The sequence below is a fragment of the Epinephelus moara genome, chromosome 16 (genome assembly GCF_006386435.1).
Source record: "Epinephelus moara isolate mb chromosome 16, YSFRI_EMoa_1.0, whole genome shotgun sequence".
In the NCBI taxonomy this organism is placed as follows: domain Eukaryota; kingdom Metazoa; phylum Chordata; class Actinopteri; order Perciformes; family Serranidae; genus Epinephelus; species Epinephelus moara.
Window position 1 is genome coordinate 6,172,374 of NC_065521.1, and position 12,596 is coordinate 6,184,969.

General features: G+C 42.3%; 1 protein-coding gene across 3 annotated transcripts in view; it reads left to right on the forward strand.

Moving 5' to 3' along the window:
• Positions 1-3,509: 3,509 nt before the first annotated feature.
• atp2b3b (ATPase plasma membrane Ca2+ transporting 3b) overlaps positions 3,510-12,596 on the forward strand; it is an 81,130-nt gene continuing 72,043 nt past the window's right edge. For all 3 annotated transcript variants that reach the window (XM_050064581.1, XM_050064579.1, XM_050064580.1), the window contains exons 1-2: positions 3,510-4,040; positions 10,851-11,681. In XM_050064581.1, coding sequence (XP_049920538.1) covers positions 11,441-11,681 — 241 coding nt within the window. In that variant the 5' untranslated portion in view covers positions 3,510-4,040; positions 10,851-11,440. The remainder of the gene's footprint in view (positions 4,041-10,850; positions 11,682-12,596) is intronic.

Genomic DNA, 12,596 nt, shown 5'->3' on the forward strand with positions numbered 1-12,596 from the left:
GTGGACTCCACGGTGTCCCCAGGTAAGATAATGCAATTCTCAGAGTTCACTTGTCAACCAAACTGTGTGTCCAACAAGTTTGAGATTTAGTCTGTGGTACTGCTTGTCTCTTCAGGTGACATTTCTGTGCATACAAAGCATCCATTTCTATTTCTCATGCCATAAAAACATTTTCTGCATCCAGAAATATAAAACTCATCTCCTCCTGTGCCTCAGAGGACTATAACAAAACATCTGTTAACAAACTTTTGCACAACTTGTGGAGCATAATCTGAGTCTCATTTATCCAGATGTATGCTACTACTTTTTAAAACACTACTATAATTTAAAACACTTCTGTGTAAACAAAATGGGTGCTTCTAGTCCTTTTGTGGGACTGTTCATATGGAAGTGTTTGGAATAGTAATGTTTTAGCGAAAATGCAGTGTTTGGGAAGTACTGAGCATACGACTGGATAAATCAGACTTGGATTATATAAAATAGAATATCTAAAATATAACAGAAACATTGCATTTTTTAATTCATACATTTATTTGACTTACATTTTTGACATTTTACATAAAAAGATATGATAAGCTATGCCAAAGACTAAACCAGTTGCTCCTAAACCTTTTGGTGTGTGGTCCTTTATAAAGAAAACAGTGTCTAGTTTCAGATGAGTTGTTAGTAGTTCCACCAAACACACATTCACTTCTCAGATTGTTTCATGAAAATACTGGCTCGAGGTCCAAAAAGGTGACATGAAAGTCTAAAAAAAGTGCAAACTTGTGTATACAAACTTGTGTAGCAGCTTCCCCTATTAATCATCTCTAGACTCTTCAGAGTTATCCTGTGACCCTTTGGAGGGGGCTTAGCCCCAGGTAGGGAAACACTGGACCCAACGGTGTATAAAGTAATCAAAATTAGTTCCTCCTCTTCCTCCATCTGCTGCTTACACATCACAAGTATTTTTCATACTTTGACACATTTTACAAGTAGGATTTTGAATGATGTACTTTTACATGTAATGTATTTTACATTGTTGTACTTTTACTGAGGTAAATGATCTATGTTTTTCCACCAAGTGTTTAAAGATGTCAAGTTTCGATTAAAGACTGTACAGCATTTAATCACTCAGCTGCTGTACAGCACTAAATCATTTAAGCTTCAACTTTAAAACATAATGATCAGTTCAAAGTCATCTTATGAGTTTTGGCAATTAAATTGAAAAATCTATTTGAGAATTAAACTCAGTAATTAGAGTTGAATCATCATCCGTTCAGTCAAACACTACAGACTGATTCTCTCAGTTTGAAGAGTCAGTTTATCTGATTGGCAGTGACGCCCCCAGAAATCTTTATAGAGGTGGCCAGATGGGGGCCTCTGAAAATGTTGGCACAACAAAATACAAAAGCCAAAACTGAATTTTAGGAATACAGTCATGCTGGCAAAGTATAAAAACAGACTAAAAACTATGTCAATATGGAGAGCTGAGGAATCACATACTGATATACTTTGACTTCTCTTATACAGTTAATATTATTAATAATCTGATGTGCAGAGACTAATACCAGTACAGTTAGCATTTTTGAGTTCCACAACAATCCCATCTTTACTATGTTATGTGTGTATGTACATATATTTTAAATATATATATGTATCTGTATATGTTATGTGATTCACTGTTCTTCAAATAGGCTGGTTGTCTTTTGCCTTAAATTGTCAAATACACAGCTTTAATACAAAGGAGTACACTGATTGTAAGGAAAGAAATATGGGAAACAAGCCTATTTAAGTTCAGGGGACACTTGTGCGTACCTATAGCAACCATTTTCATTCAGATATCTTGAGGTGAGAGTTCAAGGGACCCTCTGGAAAAGGCAATGCCAGCTGTCTTCTCACCAAAATTTAGCCAGCAATTTGAGCATTATTTAGCCTCCTTTCCATCATGACTGACATGGTTGGTACTAATGGACACCTTACATTATCTAGTTTCACAGGGTACCACTGCCTTTGTGCTAGCTTTAAAACAATCGCACAGTAGCCTCTTAAAGACAGTCAGTACATTTACATTTACATGAACAGTTAAGTCGAGCTACGGTTATAGCTCAACTAGGCCATTTAACTGGACTACTGTCCTTGTCCCAGCATACAAGCACAGGACGGCAATCGATTTATTGACCGAGGTATGTCCAACACTGCTACGATAAAAGGCGATATGCCTCCTTTCAGCTTGTCAATACTGGACCTTTTTCTGGTTGACCTTTTACGTCACACACCAAACAATCGTGCATCATCCAACTGTTCCACCACTTTTTTGAACAGGTTACCATTCCATGTTTTCCTCCTATCTACATATTTTAAAAAGTACGGCTCTGAATGCTGATTTCACCATGTTGTTACCAGCTTATTTTTGTGTTACGCATTTAATGCTATTTGACTTACGGGTCAAAGCCTGGGGCGGATGTGCAGACCCTTTAGGCCAGTTTGGGTCCGATTGACTGTATACATGCAGGAGTAATCCGACTCTCAGTCACATTATCCTGGTGTGTTTGTCTGACTTTGAGAAATTCGATTTAGTACGATTTCAGTCGGACTAACATGTTTACATGTATTCTAAAAGTCCAGTTTTAGTTGATCTAAAACAATAGATCGATTTTCTCTAATGTCATGTAAATGTACTGAGTAATGTCAGCCTCCAATTATCCAATTACATTCGCAGAGGAGTGGGAGGTGGGGGTGGCAGAGGCTGTATCATGGCCACACCTGGCCCCATGTTAGGGCACGCCACTGCTGTCTGAAGCTGATTAGTATGCATGATACTAAATACCCCATGGTGCTTTACCTAGGCTTGTTAAAGTTTGAGTTAAGGACTGAATTCAATAGACCTACTAACCCTCATCATATTTTACAATATTTTCATTAGGCTTCTATTAGAAGAAACAACCATGATGATGATCAACATGCATTAAAGACACACAGCAAGTTTCTTTCATATGTTTTCCTCCAACTACAAAAAAGAGCCGTTTTAATGCTTAATGCATGCTGGGAAATTTATTAGAGCAGTATTTTTGAATCTTAATTTTACGTGACTAATCTAATGCAGTACATTCATTCATCATTTCAATGCAAAAGACTTTCAGTCAGGTGGACTCATGTTTATTGAAAAAGATTAGGCAAGTTAATTCCAGTAGGAAATTCCGAGATGATGTTTTCCCATGCACGTTTGTCCCCTGTCACACACCAAATTTGTATTCATTTTTTTCCAGTCTTGCAGAGACTCATCACAAAGTGAGCTACAGCACAAAAGGCTCGTTTGGGATCATCAGCATGTCGGTTTTTAAAAGATGGCTCTAAATACGAGCTGATAATACCCTATACAAAAAGCATACACTGCGGTGTGTCGGTGTCGTCATCACGCAGCCGAGTAGGTAGGGCTTGACGTATATACCCCCCCACCCCCCCCCTCCCCCCCCTCCACCCCACTGTGTTCATCTCGCGGATGCTGCGACCGAGCTCCTGTGTGCGCGGGCTCTCGCAGTGGCTCAACCCCTCCTCCTCCTCCTCCTCCTCCAAAGATGTCGCATGAGCTTCTCCTCTCACCGCGGCGTCTCTTTTCTTTTCTTTTTCTCCCAGTGCCCTTAACAGTTAACCTAATTCTGTCAAATTAGCAGCTCTCACCGCCGGGAGCAGCTAGCCCTCGTCTCGGAGCACGGACTGCCCCCCTCCCTACAACGGAGGTGTTTAAACCCTCAACCCAGCGCATCCTCTCTCTCTCTCCGTCTCTCTCTCTCTGTCTCTCTCTCTCCTCAATCGCCGCAGAACTCCGCCGACCAACCGTCAGGTGACCGCGCGGAGCGGAATATTCATCAGCACCGTCGTCGTCTTTCATCCCTCCACTCCTTCGGACTCCAGGCAACCGGAGCTGCCGCAGCCCCGGTCCCTCTTGTATACTCTCATCCGGTCTGGGACATTCTCCGCTCCACGCACACGCAGATTAACGGGGATTCTGCCTCCCCGCCCGCGCGCTGATGCTGATGTCCTTGAGCTCGGCCTGCACGGTGAGTCGGTGAGTCCGTGCGTGCCCGCGTGCGTGACTGATATTTACCCCGGGCGCCCGAGCGCCGTTTTTATTAGGGAAGATGTGTTGCTCGCTCTGTGATTCATTAATAGCATGTAGCATGGATGTTTGTAAGGGACTTGAAGAATGTGAAACAGGGCCTAATGTGGCAATTCTCCCCACAGGCCTTACACAGCTGTAATAATAGCATATACAGTAGGGCATACCATAATTCCCTGGCAAACAGCGCTATGGCATGAGTATGTGTGTATGCGTGTGCGCGCGTGTACGCGTGAATGTGCTTGTGTGAAGCTAATGATACATATCCATCCATCCATCCATCCATCCATCTGTGTCCGGTGTCAGTTGGTGAAGGACTGCCGTTTGCCTCTTGCTTTTCCCGGGCGCTAGTAGCCTATGTACCAGGCTATAAGCTATTGGGTATCAATTGCGTTGTTTGTCTCGGTTACGGCACGTCGCACCTGCAGCGCTCAGCTGCGGGGGTGTCGATTTGATCTGCTAATGATCTGTGGCCGGAGGGACCTTCATAAGTCGTCCTGTTAAGGGTCGGTTTGAGTTGGGTAGAGTGGGCCGGGCCGGTAACCTTGCGGAGGGACATAGGGTAGGCATGTGGCGCACCATGGGCTACACTCTCTCTCCCCCTTGCATTTTTAGTAGGCCTACAGTGTAGTTTCTCGGCATTAATCAGGACCTCCTCTTGTTGCCATATATGTGTTGAGGATGAGGATGAGCAGAGGGATGAAGCTCAGGCACGTCTGAAGGTGACCAGGAAAGGTCGTTTTGTGTGGGAAGCACACTGTTTCATGGGGCCATTCCTGCACAGTCTTGCTGGCAATTGCAAGTATTAAGTGTGTGTGTGTGTGTGTAGCTTTGGGTGGAGGTGGACAGAGGCTCATGTTGGACGGACATGGGACACTGAGTGTGTGCCTATGCATGTGTGAGATGCAAGACAGATGGATACACATCAGTGGACATTGATCAGTCTCAAGTAGTACTTTCTTTTTCTTTCTGTCTTTCCTAGTCCAACCGCATGCCCCTCCCTTTGTCAAACCATCACCATCATCATCCTCGTCATCACCAGCATCATCCAGTTGCTTTAATGTGCTCTACAGTAATGCAGATATCTGTGCCCTGTTGGCTCCACACTTCTAAGTGTGCTATTCCCGCTGGGCATTACAGAAGTGTGTGACTGGCGCCAAGCCAGCGACGGCAGGCAGCAGCCCAGATACAAGGGCCCCGCCAGAGGTGACCCTTCAGATGCCTGTCAGAAAGTAGGACTGCAGGTGCACAGGTGGACCGCAGACTAGCCAGTGTAGACGGGGAGACGAAATACTGACAAGCTCGCACACACACACAGAGCAGTAATGTGAACAGTCACTTATGATGACAGTTGTGTGCTCAAGAAGTACAGATGAGTGCACACATACTTGTTAAGTCACATGTGCTCAAGTGTGTGTGGATGTAGCTTGGGTTGCCCCATCCAGCACACACATACACACACAGAGTCACAAAGCATATGAGGCCCTGCTGGCCTAGAATCAAATCCCGCAAGGACCTTCTCTACCGTGTGTTCCTCACTCTGTCACCTCTTCAACTTTCTTGCTTCTGTGATAAAGAGAAATACCCAAGGGAAAAGAGCAGGCCACTTTCTCTTAAGAAAAAAAAAACAAAACAAAAATACAATCAAATTGCTCTGACCCCCTGAGGGATGGTGTGTGGAGAGGCACGGCTAGCATTCAGGATAAATGGGCAGGCCGCTGAGGATTGTGGTGACCTTTTGTCTGACTCTTTTCATGTTCAAACACATTTTCAGTCAGCACAGCCCCCCTCTCCCTCTGTCTTACTTTCATTTTGAAAGCACTGTGGTGTATGATACATTTGTGTGTGTGTCATGTCAATGATCATACAAGTGATGTCTCTGGGCATGAGTGTAAGTGTCTTTTGTGGACTGTACATTTGAGATGCTTGTATCCTGTGGCTAAAGTGGACTGTATTCGTCTGTGTGTGTGTGTATGTAAGAGTTAGAGAGGCATGACAAACTGAGTAACAAAGTGTTTGTTTTTTTTCATCAATTTATGTAATGCAGGCTCACATGTACACTGTACACATCAAAGCTCAGAGACAAACAGAAAGACACGGTCAGAGTTAGTTGCAATAGTTGGGAGGCTGAAGAGAAGAGCTTTTTTCTTGCGTGAGCGTTATAAAATCAGACAGAATCAGTGAGTAAGAGACCGGGCTGGGAAGAAAATGCACGACTGGCTGAGTAAATAAATGATTGCAGTAGCAGGAAGCAGATAGACAGGGATAGCGACAAAATGAGGGAGTCAGGAGAGAGGAAAAAAGAGGATGGTAAAATAATAAGCAACGAGACACCACAAAACAAGATGTAAAAAAACAGACGGTAAACCCATATAGATAGAATAGATAGATAGATAGATGGGAGAGCAGGCAAATAAGAAAAGATGGAGAGCGAGAGGAAGCTTCAAAGGCAGAGCAGAGTGACTCAGTCATAAACTAACACTCTCAGTCAGGGTAGAGGCATGGCAGGGCAGAGAGGGAAAAGGGAGGGAGAAGATGCAAGAGGCAGAGGGAGCTGAGGGAGAGTGAAGCAGGGAGAGGAGGGAGGAGAAAAGGAATAAATGATGAGATTCAGTTCTTTCAGTTTTTTTATGCTCATCCTAATGTAAAATACCCCGATAGGGCAATCAGAAATATGTTGTGTTATGTGTGATGCTGAGAAGATTTAGTTACAGGCAGCACAAAGTGCTTATGTGGGATGAAGCTTCGTCTCACTCAGTGTGGCTGAAGTTGCTGTTCTACTAGGTTTGACTGAACACTATCAGTGTCAGATTTAGTTTCAATTAAATCAGTTCCAGAGATGGGTTGAAATGTTAATTCAGTGATTAGGAAATTGTTTTTCAGGGGATTCAACAAGAGCAGCTCACTTCAGGAAATTTCCCTCTTTCAGATCTCGCAAGCTTTTTATTAGACTAAACAAGTCAAACATTAATCACACCTACAAGGGATGTAGATGAGTCCAGGGCCAGGCACGGTTTGTGATGGAGTGACCGAACATACCTGGTTTGAAGTAACATTACATGGCTTAAACTAAAGGAGCATGATGGTGATGATATTGATCACAGATGGCTGGTATTGTTTTCACCTAGTGTGTGTATGCAGTCGTCACGAAACTTTACAGGTGTGTAGTTGAAATGAAAATGAAGGTGAGCCCCCCCCCCCCCCCCCCTTAAGTCACAGATTGCTGCATCATCGTCACAAGACGGTTTTTAGTTTTTCTTACTGTCAGCAAGTCCAATGAAAAAATTAAAACCACCAATGAATTGTGCCATAGAGCTCCATTGTTGTCCAAAAAGTAACAAAAACATGTTGCTGGAAACAATTTATATGACAGCTCGTATGATATCTTATGAATTAGTGCCCCATAAATGATGTTATGTATTTAATGGTAAGTTGCATACTTAAGATAAAATTATGTTGGCTAGGTTTAGGCAAGTTACTGTGGTTAGGTTTAGGAAAAGAACCATGGTGACGATGTACCTTACAAGTTGATTTAAAGTTCATATGGTTCAAAACACTGGTCTCCTGGGGAAAGTCCTGTGTTTTGTGACCTATCAACCACCTCAACCTCCAACGTAATGAGACCACTTCCTTCTTAACACTTTACTCCCATCATAGCTAGAGTTGTACCGATACCGATACTGCCTAAAATGCGGTATCGGGTATCGGCGAGTACAGCCTATGACCAATCCGATACCATGTAATGCCTCACATCATTACACATAGGCACGCTACAGGCAAACAAAACGGAAACGGAGCGGAGTTTAAAAAGCATTCTGCTGTAGCCTTTATAATGTCTTTTTTACCAAATTGTGTGGCTGCACTTTAACCTGTGTCTTGATCTGTGTCAACACTGGATAATAATAATAAAAAAAAGTTTTATAGCATTCATTCTACTATTATGTATTTATTTCTTAATATTTTACATAGAGTTTTAGGAGCTGAGACATACAACAATTCATATCCCATCCATTTTTATTTTACGAGCTGATATCGGATCGGTACTCGGTATCGGCAGATAACAAAGGTTCAGGGATCGGAATCAGTATCGGGAAGGAAAAAGTGGTATTGGTACATCTCTAATCACAGCATTGATCATTGATTGGTTGTAGCCTTCCAAAATCCACAAATTATACATGCATTTCTGGCTCATGAGTATGTATAATCTGTACGAATTTTGGTTCATTACTTAAATGTACTTTAAAACATACAAACAGTGCATGAGAACAGCTTGCTGGAAACACTCACTAGAGCACCAAATGTTCTACAGCTGACAAAAACTACAGTACCCACCTCTTTAAGGAATTACTGATCCTTTTTAAAAGTGAATCTATATATTTGTAAGGTGTTCTTAGAGATTTAAATCTTGACTAGGAACCAATGGGCTTGGAGCTGAGAGCCACAGACAGGGTAGAGAAGTATGAAAGAACAGAGAGACAAGCCATCACGTTGCTGGTTTTGGTCTTTTCATGGGCTTTCTTGACGAGAAACAGAATAATGCCATTCTGTAGGCAAGGTGTTGGTGTTATGATATTCAGTATCAGATGAAAATGTTATGGCCTTTCAGGAGATCTGTGCTTTTAATTACTAATGGATGAAATGACCAGACTGCTGCTGAAGTGTAAATAAACTTGTAGTGATAAACCAAGAGGTATCACCAACTCTGCAGCACCTTTGACCTCCCGACAACCCAAATGTACGCCACCTACCCATCACTAAACAACAGACAAAGTTAGCAACTAGCTGGAGAACACAGGATTTAACAGCTAGGGAAAGAAGTTTTTTTTTTCTCAGGAGCTGGTGTATTGAATTGTGGCTAAAATAACGTTAATGTTACTCAATACCAACTGAAGGTATAAATGCCACTGTTGGCTAACATGTTAGCCATATCAACTTTATTTTTAAGTAATAATATGTGCATGTGTTTACAGCTCGATATCCTGCCTGAAAGTAGCCAAAAAAATAAATAAATGGAGGTTTAAACATTGCATGAAGTGAGACAAAGGTGTTTACATAGCTTCATATGTGGAAAAACCTTGCAAAGGTTAAAATGTTCTGCATACATTCTTACAACATTCTGAATATTACTATAGCAGCAAACAACTAGGCTATTTGCTATGTAAAGATAACGTGGAGTAACGGCGTTCTGATTCTAGAATGAATTCACAATCCCTCTGTGTGTGTTGTAATTCAAGATTCTCTGTTCTTTGTTGCGGTAGACAGTCATTTACATGTACATGATAGTGGATGTGATTTTTTTGGTTTGTGTGTCCCACTGGCTAGCTAATTGCCGCCACTCTGCACTGTGCTGGCGTCGCTTTGAAAGTGTGACACCCACCCTCTGGTTCACCCCGGTTAGCTCTGTCAGCACATTATTGCCATTATTAGTAGGGATGCACTGAAATGAAAATTTGTGGCCGAAGCCGAAGCCAAATAATATTAAACGCTTGGCCGAATACCGAGTACCGAGTACCGAGTACCGAATATCGAATATCGTTGTTTAGTTTTTCATTAGTTTTTGCAGATGAACCCCCTCCAGATTAGTGTTGTCACGGTACCAAAATTGGATCCCACTGTACGATACCAATGAAAATATCATGGTTCTGAGTAGTATCATGATACCACAGTGAAAATGAGGCAGATGTGCCTTTTGTCATTTATAAAAAGATAAATCACTTTTCTATAATACATCAATGATATTTCAATGGAATAAATTACTTATTGACTTATTCATACTTCAAAAACAGCATCAATCAGTGATGAACATAGGGGGGATCAAAATAAAATAAATAAATAAAATAAGAATCACGTCACATACCTGTGTTCGGCTGGCTCGGCTGTTCAGGTACTTCTGGGCAGTCCACACGCCAAGAAGAGGATATTATTGGAACCGACTTATCCGTCGCCGGTAAGCCGATGGCCGCCGTATTTGACAGGAATACATTACTGTCTGTGTCTGTGACCCCCGTTCAACCCACAATCGGTGGGATTCGCCTTTCGTTTCTGCTGCTGGTTGAAATCTGTAGGCTGCTCGCACAGCGTGCTGAATGATTTAAGCCTATTTTGCTCGCTCAAAACTATTTTTAGTCGCAAATGCAAGTGTGGTGACGGGTGGATCGCCACACTGCCGACATTTTACTCGGCCCGACACGGCACGCTGTTTGATTGCGTTATCAAAACACAGAGCTATTATTCGGCCTTGCTTTTAACTTATTCCACCGAATACCGAATGTATGTTTTTTTGCAATATTCGGCCGAATATATTCGATTACCGAATATTCGGTGCATCCCTAATTATTAGTATTGTTTGCCTTTTTAGCACCATTAGCTGCTAGCACCATTAGCTGCTAGCCACCTGCTCAGCCACCTCCATGTTGAGAGCCATGTGCTGACAATGCTGACTCAGACTCTGAATCATAGATATGCTCTGAATATCACATACAGCTCCTTTGGGTGTACTTACAGGACTATGATCATACTAATAATGATCTTATGTTTATGATGAATGAATTGTAGTATGTTTGTACCAATTTCTAACATGACTGTATAAAAGTCATACATTTATTTACTTAAATGAAGACTGATGTATTGATGGTAGCTGCTGCATCAAAAGTACAAGTTTGACAACTGAATCCAGTCAGAGTGTAATGATAGTGGGTGAGATCAAGACAACAAGGTGGTAATGATTTATCTCTCCCTTGCTCTCTCTTAGGTCCTGGAGATGCAGCAGTAGCTACCTCTGAACTGGATCCACTTCCTGTCTCTGATTTATCAGCCGCCTTTGCCTTGCTCGCCCCTCTCTCCATCCGTCCATCATCCCTCCATCCCTGTCTGTAAGCCTGTCAGCCCGTCCGTCCGTCTGTCCATGGACTGGCCGTGACCCTGGAGGGAGGGGGACAGAAACGAGGAAAGAGCGGAGTCGCAGAGGAGACGAAGGAAAAGAAAGCTGGATTCATTCAGACATCACACTTCTGAAGTGCCCCTGCTTGCCGTCCTTGATCCCCCTCACCCTCCTCCTCCTGCTATGGAGAATTAAAGGAGCAGTGGGAGGCTAGGCCAAGATAGTGAGGAGAAAAAAACAAAACCAACCAACGCCCCTTGATTGCTCTTAAATGAAATTAAGAAAGGGTTTAAGTGTATCATTATAATTACACATTTTTATAAGTGAGAAATCAAGATCCAACCAAGATTCTGACTGTTGAGCACATGAACAACCCTCCACCAACCAAACGAAAGGGGAACTGAGTTGAGGACAGACTGCAGAGAGAAAGGAGGACCAAAACAGAAAAAAACCTTACTGACATGTCAACAACAGCCACTATGGGAGAAATGGCAAACAGCGCAGTGGAGTTTTATCCCAAAGGGACACGAGGCGGAGGAGGAAGGGCAGATGGCAGCCATGCAGGGGGAGACTTTGGGGTCACGGTGACAGAGCTCAGGGAGTTGATGGAGCTCCGAGGGAATGATGCCCTACAGAAGATCCAGGACAGCTATGGAGACACAGAAGGGCTCTGCCAGAGACTACAGTCCAGCACCACTGATGGTGAGCGGGCATGGTTGAACGAATGGATGAATAGTTAAAAAAGTAGATCAGTGGATGGATGAATAATGGAGGAGTAGATTGCTAGATGGATGAATGGATTAGAATGCATGTATGAATAGACTGATGGAATGGATGTTTGGGTGAATGAGTAGTAGACACATGAATGGGTGAATAGATTGCTGGCTTTGTGGATGGATTTGTGGAGTGGTTGAATGGAGATGGGCTAACAGTAAGATAAAATGCTACACTGAGATAAATTGAAAGAAAAAGTGAAAGGATGGATGGCATTGTATTATTTGGTGGAGTCACATTGGTGTTGCTGCAAACTGTGTCCAAATCATGATCGTTTGGCTCGAATAAATGAAACAGATTACAAGCCATCAATCATTCAATGACAACATCAAATTTTGTTAAAACACTACCATAATAACACAATGTTTTGATCACAAAAATTTCCAAGACAGCATTAATTTTATTTTACTTGTGCATTATTACTACGCAAGTAGACTGAATTTACCAATTTCACTGCAGCGCAACGCACCTCAGACTGAATGATGCAGAATAAAATGAAAGCTCTTTCATCAAACAGTAAAAACACATTTTATTCATGGAGTGTAATCCTGGCTGGAATGGATTCCTGGATGAATTGATTGGTGAATGGATGATGGGATTATAATGGATGCATGGATGGAAAGCTGATAAAGTAAATCCATAAATGGATGAATGGAATAAAAGTGTGCAAGGGTTGAATCTCAAAAAGCACACCTGCAGGGTCTGTAAATATGAGTCCATGGCCCTGCAACTATATTCATTATTCTTTCAATTAATCAATTAATCTGAAATGTATAATTTTGATTAACTTGCAAGATAGATAGATAGATAGATAGGCTCTATTGAAACTGAAGGAATTATTAT